Source organism: Pelodiscus sinensis, chromosome 12 (assembly GCF_052426305.1).
Source record: "Pelodiscus sinensis isolate ZL-2025 chromosome 12, ASM5242630v1, whole genome shotgun sequence".
Taxonomy (NCBI): domain Eukaryota; kingdom Metazoa; phylum Chordata; order Testudines; family Trionychidae; genus Pelodiscus; species Pelodiscus sinensis.
This window is the reverse complement of record NC_143063.1, coordinates 1,224,248-1,240,752: the sequence shown is the minus strand read 5'-3', so window position 1 is coordinate 1,240,752 and position 16,505 is coordinate 1,224,248. Positions and strand designations below refer to the sequence as shown.

The window sequence follows — 16,505 nt, the reverse complement described above, 5'->3', positions numbered from 1 at the left end:
TCTGCCTGCCCGGTTCCTTGCCTGGCCCCTCAGCAGAGCGACCGAGCAGTGGGGTCCCCACGCCCGTCTGCGGAGAAGCAGCATGGCTGGTGCCCCTGCACAGCCAGATTAAGTGACTGACCCAGGGTGACACGAGTCAGTGGCGGAGCAGGGAGTCATTACGCCATCCTCCCCCCAGCACGGGGACACTGGAATGGGGAAGAGGGCACCAAATTCCTCTCTCCCTGCCCTCCCTCCCCCGTGCTCTGGTCCGAGGGGCATGTCGGCTTTGGGATCCCCGTGCATGGGGAGCGCTGTGCAGGGGCCCTTGCGACCTGCAGGTCTCCAGTTGCTGCCTTCTGCGGCTGCCCTGTGTGACTCTCGGCTGAGGAGCCTTGGTCTGGCCTGAGCTTTGGCTCCAGCACGTCCTGGCTGCCTGGGGCTCTGCAGGCCATGGCTGGAGCATGGTGCAGGGGCCCTCCGGAGGGCAGAGACCCCCGCTGCCCTTCCACGCCGCTGGCCCAGGACATGCATCTGGGGGGGCGGGTGGCCTGCCCCCCAGGGAACCAGGGGGGTCCTACAGCCCCGGGCCCAGCTCATCTCCCCCTCGGCCTTCGTCTTCCAGCCTCTCCAGTCCCTGTCGCTGGCCGAGTCGCGCCTGAAAGTGGGAACCAACGTCCTGCTGAACGCGCTGGGCAGCAACGCCAGCCTCAGCACGCTGGACCTCAGCGGCAACGCCATGGGCGACGCCGGGGCCGCCATGCTGGCCAAAGCCCTGCAGATCAACACCGCCCTCAGGTAGGGAGAGTGTGTGCATGTGAGAGAGAGTGTGCAGGCGTGTGTGTGTGCGTGTGCGTGTGTGTGTGCGTGTGAGAGAGAGTGTGCAGGCGCGTGTGTGCGCGTGTGTGTGCGCATGTGTGAGAGAGTGTGCAGGCGCATGTGTGTGTGCGTGTGTGTGCGCATGTGTGTGCGTGTGAGAGAGAGTGTGCAGGCATGTGTGTGCGCGCGTGTGTGTGTGTGTGCGCGTGTGTGTGTGTGAGAGAGTGTGCAGGCGCCTGTGTGTGCGCGTGTGTGTGTGCACGTGTGAGAGAGTGCGCAGGCACGTGTGTGTGTGCGCGTGTGAGAGAGAGTGTGCAGGCGCATGTGTGCGCACGTGTGTGTGTGTGTGCGCGTGTGAGAGTGCGCAGGTGTGTGTGTGTGTGTGTGTGTGTGTGTGTGTGCATGAGAGAGAGTGTGCAGGCGCGTGTGTGTGTGTGTGTGTGCGCGCGTGTGTATACGTGAGAGAGCGTGTATGTGTATGTGCACATAGAATCATAGAACCCCAGGGCTGGAAGAGACCTCAGGGGGCATCGAGTCCAGCCCCTGCCCCAGGCAGGACCGACCCAACTCAATCAACCTGGCCAGGGCCTTGTCAAGCCAAGACTGAAACACCCCTAGGGCTGGAGACTCCACCCCCCCAGGGAACCCAGCCCAGCGCTTCCCACCCGCCTAGGGAAAGAGTTTTTCCTAATCTTCAACCTAGACCTCCCCCTGCTGTAACCTGAGCCCATTGCTCCTTGTTCTGCCCCCACTGAGAACAGCCTCTCGCCAGCCTCTTTGGAACCTCCCTTCAGGAAGCTGCAGGCTGCTCTCAACCCCCCCCCCCCCCCCCCGCCCCTCACTCTGCTCTTCTGCAGACTAAACAAACCCCAATCCCTCAGCCTCTCCTCAAAGGCCATGTGCTCCAGCCCCCTCAGCATTTTGGTCGCCCTGCGCTGGCCCCTCTCCAATGTGTCCACATCCTTTCTGTAGTGGGGGGCCCAGAACTGGACACAATACTCCAGATGTGGCCTCACCAGAGCCGAATAAAGGGGAATAATGACATCTCTGGATCTGCTGGCAATGCTCCTCCTAATGCCACCTAATATGCCATTAGCCTTCTTGGCTACAAGGGCCCCCTGTTGACTCATCTCCAGCTTCTCACCCACTGTAACCCCCAGGTCCTTTTCTGCAGAACTGCTACTTAGCCAGTCGGTCCCCAGCCTGTACCAATGCTTGGGATTCTTCCATCCCAAGTGCAGGACTCTACACTTGTCCTTGTTCAGCCTCATCAGATTTCTTGTGGCCCAACCCTCCAATTTGTCTAAGTCACTCTGGACCCTCCCTGCCCTCCAGCGTATCTACCTCTCCCCCCAGCTTAGTGTCATCCACAAACTTGCTGAGGGTGCAATCCAGCCCCTCAGCCAGGTCATTAATGAAGATATTGAACAAAACCGGTCCTAGAACCGAACCTTGGGGCACTCCACTAGAAACTGACCGCCATCCTGACATCGAGCCATTGATCACTACCCGCTGGGCCCGGCCTTCTAGCCTCTTTCTATCCATCTTACCGTCCATTTATCCAATCCACATTCCCTTAACTTGCTGGCAAGAATATTGTGGGAGACGTATCAAAAGCCTTGCTAAAGTCAAGGTCTATCACATCCACTGACTTTCCCATGTCCACTGAGCCAGTGACCTCATCACATGTGCATGTGTTGGAGAACGTGTGTGTGTGTGTGTGCGTGACCGTGCGTGTGCACATGTGTGTGCATGTTGTGACGGCGCGTTGCGGTTTCCCTGATCCTGCCCCCCCCCCCCCCCCATAGCAGCCAGAACAGTCTCCGCCAGCTAGTAGAGCAGGGAGGCGTTTATTGATTTTCCAGGATACAGCCCAGCAGAAGTGATGTGGCCACCGGGGGCAGGGCCAGGACGGCTCAGGCCCCTAGGGTTGGGGTCCATCATCCCTAGCCCCCAGCTTAGCCTCTTCTCCCCCTGCTTCCCAGACAGCCCCTGCCTCCCCCCAAGGCCCTGCCCCCAGCCAGGTGCTGGTCTCCGCCCCCCTCCCTTTGTCTCTCCCTGGGAGGCTGAGCCTGGGTGTCGGGGTGAATCCACGTTGGGTGAGTCCATGGGAATCGCCCCTCCCAGCGCAGGGGGACCCTGGTCACAGAGCAGACAGCCCCCCACTGTGCACACGTGTGCTTGTAAGAGAGAGTGTGTGCACAAGTGCACCCATATGAGAGTGGGTGTGTGCGCACACGTGCGACCGTGTGCACTTATGTGAGTGTGCCTGTGTGAGAGTGCACATGCACGTGAGAGTGAGTGCACACGTGTGCCTTGCGAGGGGCCTGCAGGTGGCGGTTGGGGCTCATTTTCGTGCTCCCCCACCATAGCTAGAGACCGTGTGTTTGTAGTGCAGGGCGGGGCCTCAGGGACCCGTTTAAACCGCCCCTTTAACCGGGGTGAGTGAGGTCACCGGTAACCGCGGCCCAGGCCCGTTCCTACATCCGGAGACACGGGGAGCCGGGCCGTTCCGCTCGCGGCAGTCGGGCTGCGGGAGGTGGGTGAAGTGGGCACCCCACGGTGGGGCACCCGCAGCCAAAGGCTCAGCGCGCTGGCTGGGGGCTGGGTTTGTGCAGCGCGGTGCTGCTGGCCTGCCGGAGGGCCCTGATCGCACCCCCTCCCCGAGCACGCCCCTCCCTGTGCGCCCTGCCCCGTGTGTGCGCCCCTCCCCGAGCACGCCCCTCCCCGTGTGTGCGCCCCTCCCCGAGCACGCCCCGCCCCATGTGCGCCCCGCCCCGTGTGCGCCCCGCCCCGTGTGCGCCCCCTCCATGTGCGCCCCGCCCCGTGTGCGCGCCCCCTCCCCGTGCGCCCCGCCCCGTGTGCGCCCCGCCCCGTGTGCGCCCCGCCCCGTGTGCGCCCCCTCCATGTGCGCCCCCTCCGTGTGCGCCCCCTCCGTGTGCGCCCCGCCCCGTGTGCGCGCCCCCTCCCCGTGCGCCCCGCCCCGTGTGCGCGCCCCCTCCCTGTGCGCCCTGCCCCGTGTGCGCGCCCCCTCCCCGTGTGCGCCCCCTCCATGTGCGCCCCGCCCCGTGTGCGCGCCCCCTCCCCGTGCGCCCTGCCCCGTGTGCGCGCCCCCTCCCTGTGTGCGCCCCGCCCCGTGTGCGCGCCCCCTCCCCGTGCGCCCTGCCCCGTGTGCGCGCCCCCTCCCCGTGTGCGCGCCCCCTCCCCGTGTGCGCCCCCTCCATGTGCGCCCCGCCCCGTGTGCGCGCCCCCTCCCCGTGCGCCCCGCCCCGTGTGCGCTCCCTCCATGTGCGCCCCGCCCCGTGTGCGCGCCCCCTCCCCGTGCGCCCCGCCCCGTGTGCGCTCCCTCCATGTGCGCCCCCTCCCCGTGCGCCCCGCCCCGTGTGCGCGCCCCCTCCCCGTGCGCCCCGCCCCGTGTGCGCGCCCCTCCCCGAGCATGCCCCTCCCCGTGCGCCCCGCCCCGTGTGCGCACCCCCTCCCCGTGCGCCCCGCCCCGTGTGCGCACCCCCTCCCCGTGCGCCCCGCCCCGTGTGCGCACCCCCTCCCCGTGCGCCCCGCCCCGTGTGCGCTCCCTTTGTTCTAGAGCACGGCAGGCGCCCAGCTGCAGGGTCTTGGTGGCGAGGGGCACAGCAGCCCAGGGATTCTGCAGGGAGGGGCCAGATAAGTCCCCAGACAGGGGCTGGCCGACCCAGCTAGCGCCCTGCTCGCAGGGGTCGGGGCTGCAGGGTCCTGCAGACAGGTAGGAGAATCCCTCCCTGACTCAGCCAAGGGGCTGGCGGGATCCCCTGAACCCGGCCCGGAGCTCCCAGCCGCTGGCTGCTGCAGAGGGCACAGCAGCCCCCCAGATCTGCCCAGAAGCACGAGGGCCATCAGCCCGGAGATGCCCCTGAGCCGGGCGCTGCTCCCCGGAGCCCCGGCCCAGCCTGCGTGTGCGGCTTGTGCTGCGGCGCGGCCGTGGCTGCCTTTGGCAGCGAGCTGGGGCCACCCTGGGGGCCCGCAGGACAACCAGCCTCCGGCGTGGGCTGAGCCAGTCTGGGTGGGGGGCTGTCTGCCTGCCTCCCAGTGCTCCCAGTGCGTGGGTTGGTTCCGGATGACTCACCCAGCCACCTGGCCGGGGGCAGGGCTGGGAGCCGGGTCAGGCTTGGCTGGGGTGCACGAGGAGAGCAGACTAAGTCCAGTATGGGGGGCTCAGGGGCCTGGGAGCCCTGTACCCCCAGAGGAACACGGCTGCCCTGGCTCCTGTGGTCACATCGGCCCTAAGCCAGGCCGGGGCTCTGCCCTTCCACTCCACTGGATTGCCGAGAGTCCCATCTGGCTGCGGGGGGGTGCAGGGCCGGGGGCTCCCCGACGCGCCGTCATAGGGGGTCCTCGTGCGGCAGGCCGCCTCCCAGCCGGGCTGACATAGGTGCCGTGCAAAGGGCTTGTTCTCTGGGCCTCGCCCTTTCTTCTCTCCGCAGGACACTCATCTGGGACAGGAACAACACCTCTGCGCACGGGTTCCTTGATGTGGCCCGTGCTTTGGAAAGGTGGGGGCAGGGTACAGCCCCTGTGTTGGCACCTCTGTGACATGCAGGCAGCACTGCTTGGAGGGAGCAGTGTTCGAAATGTTTCCACCCACGTGCAGAATAACTTTTATTCTGTGCACTGAGGCATGTGCGGATGTGCACCACCAGTGGAAACACAGGCTGGGGGCTAGGAAGCAGGGACCCCTGGGGCGAGGAGGCGGATCCCCACAGTGAGGAGGCAGGTTCCGGGGCAGGAGGCGGGTCTCCAGGGCAGGAGGCAGGTCTCCGCGGTGAGGATGCGGGTCCCCGGGGCAGGAGGCAGGTCCCCGCGGTGAGGAGGGGGGTCCCAGGGCAGGAGGTGGGTCCCCGTGGTGAGGAGGGGGGTCCCCGTGGTGAGGAGGGGGGTCCCGGGGCAGGAGGAGGGTCCCCGTGGTGAGGAGGGGGGTCCCTGGGGCAGGAGGCGGGTCCCCGTGGTGAGGAGGGGGGTCCCCGGGGCAGGAGGGGGGTCCCTGGGGCAGGAGGCGGGTCCCCACAGTGAGGAGGGGGGTCCCGGGGCAAGAGGCGGGTCCCCACGGTGAGGAGGCGGGTCCCAGGGCAGGAGGGGGGTCCCTGGGGCAGGAGGGGGCTCCCTACAGTGAGGAGGGGGTCCCGGGGCAGGAGGGGGGTCCCTGGGGCAGGAGGGGGCTCCCCACAGTGAGGAGGGGGGTCCCCGGGGCAGGAGGGGGCTCCCTACAGTGAGGAGGGGGTCCCGGGGCAGGAGGGGGGTCCCTGGGGCAGGAGGGGGCTCCCCACAGTGAGGAGGGGGGTCCCGGGGCAGGAGGCGGGTCCCCACGGTGAGGAGGGGGGTCCCAGGGCAGGAGGGGGGTCCCTGGGGCAGGAGGGGGCTCCCCACAGTGAGGAGGGGGGTCCCGGGGCAGGAGGCGGGTCCCCACGGTGAGGAGGCGGGTCCCAGGGCAGGAGGGGGGTCCCTGGGGCAGGAGGGGGCTCCCTACAGTGAGGAGGGGGGTCCCGGGGCAGGAGGGGGCTCCCCACAGTGAGGAGGGGGGTCCTGGGGCAGGAGGGGGCTCCCCACAGTGAGGAGGGGGGTCCCGGGGCAGGAGGGGGGTCCCTGGGGCAGGAGGGGGCTCCCCACAGTGAGGAGGGGGGTCCTGGGGCAGGAGGGGGCTCCCCACAGTGAGGAGGGGGGTCCCGGGGCAGGAGGGGGGTCCCTGGGGCAGGAGGGGGCTCCCCACAGTGAGGAGGGGGGTCCTGGGGCAGGAGGGGGCTCCCCACAGTGAGGAGGGGGTCCCGGGGCAGGAGGGGGTCCCTGGGGCAGGAGGGGGCTCCCCACAGTGAGGAGGGGGGTCCCGGGGCAGGAAGGCTGCAGGCTGTGTGGGGGCCCGTCAGTCTCTGCTGGGCCAGGTGCCGTGGGGCTCGGTGGGCAGAGTGGTCGGGGAGCCCAGTGGCCCCAGGGCGGGGCGGGGAGAAGCTGGTGGGGGGCCGGGCCGTTGCCGTGACGCTAACTCCGCCGCGCCCCCAGGAATTACACCCTGCGCTCCATGCCCCTGCCCCTGAGCGACGTGGGCCAGGCCTATCGCGGACACCCCGAGAAGACGGAGGCGGCTGTGCACAAGGTAGCTCTCGGGCCAGCGGGCGTGGGGGGCTCCCTCCGGCCCGGCCCTGACCAGGGCTCTGCTGCTGCTGCAGATGCAGGCCTGCCTGGCGAGGAACCAGATGCGCCGGACCCTGCCCAAGCAAACCTTCCGGCTGCAGCAGGGGATCGTCACCAGCTCCTCGGAACAGGTCAGCAGGCCGGCCCTCGCCACCGGGTCACTTCGGCCCCTCCGGGCGCGTTTCCATGCCGCCCTCGCACCGGCCGGGGCACCCACCGCCGCTGGCTGGGCCAGTCGGGCCGTCACCCGCGGGCAGGGCAGGGTGGGAAAGCGGGGGGCAGACGGGGCTCTGGGGACCAGGGAAAGAGCAGAGCAGCTGGTGACGGGCGGGGCGGATGGAGCAGAGCCAGGCCAGGCGGGGTGGGGGAGGAGGAGGCATGGAGAAGCCAGGCCGGGCAGGAAAGGCAGGAGGGAGGTGAACGGGCAGGAGAGCCCGGAGGGACCAGTGGCGCAGGCCAGGTGCAAACGGGCCAGGTCCCCATGGGCTGTCCTGCCCAGGCTCTCAGTGCCGTGGCCCACTAGCAAGCGACCACCCCCAGCCCCGGGGGGTGCCACGGGCCCCTCTTCCCCAGGGAGAAACTGAGGCATGAGGGGGTCACGGCCCGTGCCCGTCCCCAAGCCCACGGCCGGCTGGGCCGCGCTCTGACCCGCTGCTGTGCTGCAGATGGTGAGCGAGATGTGCGCCAGCGTGCAGCGGCACGCCGAGGTGCTGAGCGCCTGCCTGGGCCAGGAGGCCGACGCCGGCGTCCGCCGCGCAGAAGAAGCCGTTCAGGAAGCAAACCTGTCCGTCAGCGTGAGTCCCGCCCTCCCCGGCTGCCCTCAGCCCGCGCGGCCGTGGTAACCCCAGGGCAGGTCTGCGGCGGGGCGTTACGGAGCCGAGCGGGGCGGTGGCTCTCGTGCTCCCGGCCACGCCAGGCCAGGCCCAGGGCTCTGCCCCCTGGCCGCAGGAACGTCCCGCGATGGCCCCTGCAGAGGCCTGGCCGGCGGCAGCAAGTGACACTCGGCTCCGAGAGGGCCAGCGCCCGAGCCTGTGAGCGGGGGGGCGACGCGGGGCCCACCCCCTGCCTTGGAGGAAGGGGGGGCAGGCCCCGGGCCCTTCCACTGGGCCTGCTAAGGAGCCACTGTGGGGGGGACTTGGGAAGGCAGGGGTACAGCAGAGCGCTGGGGCTGCCCATTACGGCTCTCTGTGCCCTGGGGAGCCAGCCCGATAGCCCTGTGGGCGGCCTCTGCCCCGGGGATCTGCAGGGACGGGCCCCCTCGCACGGGGATCTGCAGGGACGGGGCCCCTCACACGGGGATCTGCAGGGACGGGGCCCCTCGCACGGGGATCTGCAGGGACGGGGCCCCTCGCACGGGGATCTGCAGGGACGGGGCCCCTCGCACGGGGAGCTGCAGGGACGGGGCCCCTCGCACGGGGATCTGCAGGGACGGGGCCCCTCGCACACCGGGGCGGCCTCTGTGCCCCGGGGATCTGCAGGGACGGGGCCCCTCGCACAGGGATCTGCAGGGACGGGGCCCCTCGCACAGGGATCTGCAGGGACGGGGCCCCTTGCACACCGGGACGGCCTCTGTGCCCCGGGGAGCTGCAGGGACGGGGCCCCTCGCACGGGGATCTGCAGGGACGGGGCCCCTCGCACGGGGATCTGCAGGGACAGGGCCCCTTGCACACCGGGGCGGCCTCTGTGCCCCAGGGAGCTGCAGGGACGGGGCGAGGCTGCTTCATACACCTGTTTGGGGGGCAGGCGCCCCTCCCTGCCCCCGTGGGGAGACTAACGATAACACGAAGGAATTCTCAGGGACACTTTGTGAAGGTTTGGGCTGAGCTCAGCATGGGGCCGGGGATCCCTGTACGAATATTGGGGATAGGAAACACCTCCCGGCCAGGAACCACACTGAGCCCGCCCCTGGCAGCCCCCGCCACAGGGCAGTGTCCCGAGTTACCCGGCCCGCTGCCTTCCCGGGCTGGAGCTGTGGCTGCGCTCGGCCGGCGCGCAGGATCGTGGCCCTCGCAGGCTCCAGCCTCTCGTCTCTGTCTGGTCCCGGGGGACCCCTCTGCTGTGATGCCCCCCTGTCTCTCTGAGCCCCCAGCCTGCTGGTCTCTGCCGTGGCCCCCAGGGGAATAGCGACTCCCCGCCAGCGAGCACGGCTAGGTCTGGGCTCCTCCTTCCAGGCCCGCCCCAACTGTCCTGTCCCGTCTTTTGTCTTCCGCTGGGCCCTCTCCTCCATCCTTCAGAACCAGCCGCTCTGCTCACTGGGCCCCTCTCCTCAGCCCTTCATCCTCCCACTGTCCAAGCTGGGTCACCAGTCCCTGGGCTGGCCCTCAGCAGTCCCTCTCCCAGCCCCTTGTGGAACAGGCAGCACTGGGGAAACTGAGGCACGCTGTCAGGGCTGTTCCCCAATCTGGCGCTCTGAGTGCAGAAGCTGAGGGCCGCAAGAGAGGCACTGGTTACCCGACTTTCCAGAGACCCCCATTCCCTGGCTCTGAGAGAAACAAACAAGCTGCCACCATCCAGCGATGTTATCCTGAAAGCCAGGGTGGACACTTGAACCCGCGCCCTGGGCACCCCAAGCTCTTCGGCCCCAAAAGAGCTTGAAAAAAGCAAAGGGAAAACCAAGCTGCAGTCTCTGGTGGCTGACCTCCCAGCCCGAGGCTTGCAGACAAACAGAAACACGCACGCACGCAGACAGACGCGCACACAGACAGACGCGCACGCAGACAGACGCGCACGCAGACAGACGCGCACGCAGACAGACGCGCACGCAGACAGACACGCACGCAGACAGACGCGCACGCAGACAGACACGCACGCAGACATGCACGCAGACACGCAGACATGCAGACATGCAGACACGCACGCAGACACGCACGCAGACACGCAGACAGACACGCACGCAGACAGACACGCACGCAGACACGCACGCAGACAGACACGCAGACAGACACAGACACGCACGCAGACACACAGACAGACACACAGACACACAGACAGACACGCACGCAGACACGCACGCAGACACGCAGACATGCAGACACGCACGCAGACACGCACGCAGACACGCACGCAGACACGCATGCAGACCTGCCAGGACACAAATCAGCACCTTCAAACAGTGATTTTATCACAACACAGAAGTGACACAGGAGAGCGCAGCCTTGGCCGCTGGGTGTTAGAGGCAGCTCAGGAACCCAGATGAACCCCGGAGAGGTGTCTGGGCGCCGGGCGAGGCGGCAATTGGGGAGGGCGGCCCAGGTGCACAGAGCCGTGCAAACCAAAGCACCAAATAAAGAGAAACGAGCGATCCCCTTTCCCCTTTCCCCTTTCCCCTTTCCCCACTCCCAGTCTCCATGCCCCGAGTTCCCCGCAGGCGCGGTCGCCCTGCCTGGGTCCCAGTCATTGTCTTCGACTCCTGGGTCCTCTCTCCCCCACAAATCAAGCAGGCAGGGAATCTGAATCCAATTCCGATGTCAGCCCTCCCTCTCGCCCCCTGGCTGGCCCCCTGCCAGCTCCCTGGTGTAAGCCCTTCGCACGCCTCCTGCGGGGCCCCCCGCCTGGCCGCAGCCCTGGAGAGCCGTGCTGGAGATTGCTCCTGGGGCACAAGCTGCCCGCTCCGGCTCCGGGTTCACACAGGGCCGGGGAACAGCCCCACGGCTCTCCCTGGGACCTTGCTCCTCGGAGCCCACGCAGCCGCAGCCCGTCGCCTCCTGCTGAGGGAGTGAACCTGCTTGGCCCTGCGGTGGGAGAAGCAGGTGGAGGCCGGGCTGCCGTGGGACGTGACCCCGGGGATGCTGCCAGGGAAGGGACCACGGGGCCCTGTGGCCTGCCCTGCCCTTGCGCTGCCACCGGGGCCACGGGACGGGCAGCCGCCAGCGAGAGCCGAGCATGGAAGAAAGGGGCGGGTGGAGGCTGCGGTGCAGGCGAGGGGCCGTGGCCCTTTGAGCGTGGGGTGCGCCCTGTGCCCCTGGGAGCCCCCGGCCTGCAGTGGGGGCAGGGCCGCTGTGGGCCAGCAGAGAGCAGCACGGCAGGGCGAGAGCCGGCTGGGGCGAGCTCATGGGCAGGGGGAAGCCCCCAGGCGAGAGGGGCCGCCCTGTGTCCGCTGACTCCTGCCTCTCTCCCCCCAGCTCTTGCCGCTGCTGTACGAGGCCGGGCACGCCCCCTACCAGAGCGGCCAGCTGCAGCACAAGCTGGAGAGCCTGGCCGAGGCAGCCTCGCAGGCCTGTGCCCGGGAGAGCCAGGTAGGCGGCCGGCCTGCGGGGGGCGCTGCAGCTGCTGCCCATAGGCCCCAGGGTGGCGCCCCCTGCTGGGCGCGGCCAACTGCACCAGGCTGAGCATGGCTGGTGAAGTGGGCGCCAGGGCCACCCTCCCCTGCCAGGCTGGAGGAGCATCTCTGTGAGGAGGGGCATCTCCCTCCCTTCACCTCCCGGCCACGCGGGGTGCTGTCCACTCCTCCGGGGAGCCCTGGATGAGCCGTGCGGGGCTCCCCGGGGCCGGGTGGGAGTGAGGCTGCAGCCCGAGCCGGGGGCGCTTGGCAGCGCATTTACCCCCATGGGACGAGGCTTCTTGCTTCAGGCTGTTCCTTTATTTCTCTAGCCCCCCCGCCCCCCGTCTCTCTCGCATCGTTCTGCCCTGCGCCTCCCCCACCAGCCGCGCCCCACCCCGGGCCTAGGGCGAATCTGAACCCCTCCCCTGCCCAACGCGTCCTTACCTGGCTTGGCGCTGGCGTCACAGCGAGGAGCCTGGCCCGGCCGGAGCAGGGCGGGTTCCCAGCCAGCTGCCAAGCGCAGGGAGGTGCTAGGTGGCAGGGCCTACGCGGCCGCTGCGCCCGTTCCCCGGGCTGGGCTCCCGTGTCCAGCAGCCTCCCCGGGGCCGGCGTGTCCTCGCAGAGGCAGGCGCGTGGGGCGGACACGGGCCACGTCCTCCGTCAGGGCCGCTTCTCTGTTCCTTTGTGGCTCAGGCCATCACGCAGGCCGTGCTGGACAGCGCCCAGAGCCTGTGTCCCGCCGTGCTGCAGAGGAGCGGCGTTCGGGACCGGCTGCTCCGCGCCATCGCCCAGCGAATCGGCCTTCAGGACCAGCTCGGCCTGAGCGCCATCCTGGACCAGCTGGTCGCCGACGTCTTCGGCAAGCTGACGTGAGTGACGTGGCTTCTTCCGGAGCCGGGAGCAGCTCCTGCCGCCTGCCAAACCTCTCAGGCACCCTAGGCCATGCCCACACCTGTTCCTGGGGCTCGGGCGCCTCCCTCTCAGCACCTCCCCCCCCCGTTCCTGGGGCTCGGGCGCCTCCCTCTCGGCACGGCCCTCCCCACCCGTTCCTGGGGCTCGGGCGCCTCCCTCTCGGCACGGCCCTCCCCACCCGTTCCTGGGGCTCGGGCGCCTCCCTCTCGGCACCCCCCCCCTGTTCCTGGGGCTCGGGCGCCTCCCTCTCGGCACGGCCCTCCCCACCCGTTCCTGGGGCTCGGGCGCCTCCCTCTCGGCACGGCCCTCCCCACCCGTTCCTGGGGCTCGGGCGCCTCCCTCTCGGCACGGCCCTCCCCACCCGTTCCTGGGGCTCGGGCGCCTCCCTCTCGGCACGGCCCTCCCCACCCGTTCCTGGGGCTCGGGCGCCTCCCTCTCGACACGGGCCCTGCTCTGCGCGCCTGAGGGCCATTTCCCCATGGCGGAGCCTTCCCCAGTAGCGTCCGGCTGACTGTTTATTAATCATCACTCTCAGCATGGCCGCGCCAGGCGTCCGGGGGCCTCAGGAACGTGTCTGGTCGCTCTGGGGACTCGTCTCTGCCTGGGGCATTGGCACCGGGCTGGGGCCTGGCAGCCCTGCGCCTGCAGCTTGCTGCAGGCTGGCCCCGGTGATCGCGCAGGCCGGGTGAGGGCCATTCCACCCAACGCCCTGGTGCCGCCCGCCCCACTGCCCATCCCTGGCTCCCAGCCTCGGGCGCGGGGTCAGCGGGAGGCGACTGACGCAGGACCCGCCCTTGGGTTGTGGGGGGCCCTGCTTCCCGGGAGCCCCCCCTCGCTTTGCTGCTGGGCTGCTCTGGCCATGCGGGCGGGGGGGAGGTGCAGGGTGGGGGCGGGACCCAGGGCCATGTTCAGCCTCTTGGGGCGGTGCAGCTGGGACCTTTCCTCTCCGCTTTCCTGGCCTCCAGGCTGCCCAGGGCTTGTCTCCGCAGGCCTTGCTGTCTCCGAGGGGCTTGCGCTGTCCCAGGCCCTGCTCCCGGCCCCTCGCTGGGACATGGCTGCTGTGGGCAGGGAGGCATCCCCCCCCCGCCCCACTGACCCCCCTCTCACTCACAGCGAAATCCGGCTGTCCGTAGTGGCGGCCGTGGCTGATGGGCTGATCGACGAGGTGCTGGAGGGGCTGGCAGGCGCCCAGCGCCAGCTGGTGAGTGCCCTTGTCTCTTCTCTCCTTGCTGCCAGGGGTGCCAGTGCTGCGGCCAGCCTGGCGTGGCCTTCGGGGGCCCAGAGCTCAGCGTCACGTGGCTTCAAGGCACCATTAACCTCGGGCATGTCGCGGCCTCGGAGCAGGGGAGCCGTGGTTCTGAACAGGGCTGCACAACCCACCCGCTTCTCCTCCGCCCCAGCAGAGCTGCTGGGCTTGCTGCTCGGGCACCGTGCCAGGTTGAGCCCTGTGGAGCCGTGTGACTCGGGCCCCCTTTGGCGCCGAGAGCGGAGGAGTCGCCAGGAGATGCTGACGCCGGCCGCTGCTGGAACCGCGTCTGGGCTGCGCGGGGGGAGTTTTGGGGGGACTAGGCCGGGCAGAGCCCCGCTGGTCGTGGAAACCTGGCGGGCGGGCTGTGGGGCTCCGCAGGAGCAAGGCGCTATTGTACCACGGCTTCCTCAGCGGGAATAATGGACGTGCCACTCGTGGTTCTAGGCAGAAAGTCTCCCCAGGCCAACGCTGGATCTTCCTGTGCTCCACTCAGACAACGCCGAGGGGGCCGATCCCCTACCCGACGCTGCGGAGCCAAGCGTGGCCGCTGAGGAGGTATGGCCCCCTCCCCTGCAGGCTGACGCCAGGACCCCATCGCACTGCACAGCAGCTGTGTGGTGTCCTGGGAGCGTCTGGGTTTTCCTGGGCCAGGGTCACATATGGAATCCCCTGGCTCTGGGGAGGGGCCCCCATGGCCTGCCTTTGCTGCCGGAGAACGGCCAGGCCGGGCCAGCCCAAAGGCCATCTCGCCCACCTGAAATCCCCTGAGAAACTGGCACGTGGCCCCGGATGCAGCAGCCACGCCCGGAGAAACGTTCTCAGCCAGGCTGGAATGGGGAGCTCCGGGATCCGGGTGTGGTCAGTCCCTGGCCCGCCGGTGCAATAAAGCCGGGCTCCCCCAGTGCCAGGCAGGTGTAGCTGAGCGTGCGTCCGAGCTGCTGTTACGTGCCTGCGCATCAGGCCCAAGCGGGTAATGCAGCTGCCGGGCTTGGTTTTGTGACCAGGGCTTTGCCATGTCAGCTCGAGACCTGGCTATCCAAGTGGCATCACTGCCTGCCGGGCGTGCGCCTCGCGGCCCCTGAAACAACCTCTCCCCTCTCTCGGCAGCACAAGCTGGCTCTGCGGAGGAAAAGCAGGCACCTGCTGGGTGTCCGGCCCACACCCGCCATGACAGGTAAGGCGGCGTGGCAGGGGTCTGTTATCGGTCCCTGGGAGCACAGGCGGCTTGCGCTCCAGCGGGCGGGGGTACCCCAATGAGCTGTCGCCCTTCTCGGAGCCTTTTCCAGTCCAACACGTCTGCCTGAGCTGGGGCAACCGAACTGCGTGCAGCCTGCCACTGACTCCTGCCGCCTTGCACTCTGGGTTCCCCACCACCCTGGCCTGGTCTCCCCCCGACAAGGCCCAGAGTGGGGGTCACCACCCCTCTGCAGAGCAACACAGAGCTCAGCTCTGGCAGGATGCAGTTCTAGGGCACTGCACCCAGGAAATCAGTCCCCCAAAGGGATCCAAACCCAAACAAATCCGTCTCTCTCTGAGTAAAAGATTTACCCAGGGAAAGCTCATGAGGCTGTTTGCCCTCTGTCTATGAAAGAGAGAGAAGTGCTCCGGTCATCTCCCCAGTGGGCTGGTAGTAACCAAAAGCGCGTTTACCTCCAAACGGTCCGAGGGAGGAGAGCTGGATCAAAGTCAGGTACTACGTTCAAGTGAAATGAACACACACAGCCGTTCTAATTCACTCCAAATCTTATTGCAAGCACATTCCTACCCTACGAGCTGGCCTTGTTCTAGGCATAATCTGGGTCCCCAGCCCTTCGTATCCTTCGAGGATTTTCCAGAGCAGCCGCAGACAAAGGGCTGAGAACTCCCCCTTGCTTAGTCTTTTCCCCCGGGTGGGAACCTTTTGGAATGCCAGGTCAAAATGGAATCCCAGGACCAGGTGATATGGTCACATGTCTTCCTAGGCCAATCACCCTTACAGCACAAACAAGGCTGTTTCCAGGTTGTTAAGCTGATCACCCGGTCGTTAAGGCTTTTGGGGGTGGGAGGGGGCAATCGCAAAGGCTCTGATTAGCACAAACTGTACACAGGCTTGTACTTCCTGTTTCTAACTGTCCATGCAAGACTGATCCGTGCTCTGCAGCCGGCTGTCCGGGGCCAGCAGTGCGCGCTATGTCCAGGCTACGTCCCTTTCTGAAAGAGGGTGTCAATTAGGCAGCTGGAAAGTGCAAATGAAGCGTGGATTTAAATATCATGTGCACTTTCCAGCTGCCTAATTGACACCCCTCTTTCCGAAAGGGACGTAGTCTAGACCCAGCCAGAAACCGATCGGTTCCCCAAGGGGCTGTCTCCGGAGCTTTTCTGCCTGATGCCTCCTTAGAGTCACATGCCAGTTTTCATCAGGCCTGGGAGGCTGACCCGCGACAGCTTGCTAGAGGGGCAGGATGATCTCTGGCGTCCCTGCCCCCGTCCTGATGAGCCCAGCGCTGCGTGCTGGGTGCTGCCAGAGAGCGCTCCCGTGGCTCCAAGTTCTCTCTCTTTGGAGTGGGACCGGCCGGTTCGGACCTGTTGTTTTACAGGCCCCGGCGGGAGGATGGCTGCCAACGGGCATGGCTTTGTGCTCCTCAAGAGTGAATGTCCTCTGCCGTGGGGTTGCCCACTCGCCCCGTGGTGAGAGCTGCTGCAGCCCTTTGCAGCTTGCTTTGGACTTGGCTCTTGAGCGGCTTTGGGTCATCGGCCCTGTGGCCACGGCCCCGTCCACCCCGTTCCGAGCCCCGGGGGCCTTTCTCCGCTGACGGGGGGGTCCCTACCCTTCGTTGCCAGCTTCATAGCTGCCCCGCTGCCTGTTAGCTGCTGCTGCTCCATGCGAGGCCCTTCCCTGCGACCCAGGCTAGCGCCAGAGTCTGCCCCACAGAGCCGGCACGGCGAGGCAGCCATGGGGGCAGACAGTCCATCCCACGTGGCACATTCTCAGCGGGCGTCAGCCACTCAGCAGCTGCCCACTTGCACGGGGGAGGCGGGGCCGCACCCAGCCCCTGCCAATGCTGGGCCCCAGGTCTGGCTGCCACCGGCCTCGCCCCGGGGGGGCCGTGCCCCAGCCTGGCAGCCCCGTCGACGTGGTCGCAACTGGCT

The 16,505-nt window shown here is 68.0% G+C and overlaps 1 protein-coding gene across 4 annotated transcripts in view; it reads left to right on the top strand.

The window, feature by feature from the left end:
- CARMIL2 (capping protein regulator and myosin 1 linker 2) overlaps positions 1 to 16,505 on the top strand; it is a 65,131-nt gene that overhangs the window by 27,426 nt on the left and 21,200 nt on the right. For 3 of the 4 annotated variants that reach the window (XM_075940614.2, XM_089781377.1, XM_075940616.2), the window contains exons 21-30: positions 605 to 777; positions 5,256 to 5,324; positions 6,823 to 6,916; positions 6,990 to 7,085; positions 7,620 to 7,748; positions 11,076 to 11,189; positions 11,909 to 12,084; positions 13,241 to 13,328; positions 13,821 to 13,931; positions 14,484 to 14,550. In XM_075940614.2, the coding sequence (XP_075796729.2) occupies positions 605 to 777; positions 5,256 to 5,324; positions 6,823 to 6,916; positions 6,990 to 7,085; positions 7,620 to 7,748; positions 11,076 to 11,189; positions 11,909 to 12,084; positions 13,241 to 13,328; positions 13,821 to 13,931; positions 14,484 to 14,550 (1,117 nt within the window). The remainder of the gene's footprint in view (positions 1 to 604; positions 778 to 5,255; positions 5,325 to 6,822; positions 6,917 to 6,989; positions 7,086 to 7,619; positions 7,749 to 11,075; positions 11,190 to 11,908; positions 12,085 to 13,240; positions 13,329 to 13,820; positions 13,932 to 14,483; positions 14,551 to 16,505) is intronic. The other variant, XM_075940615.2, reaches the window with a different exon arrangement.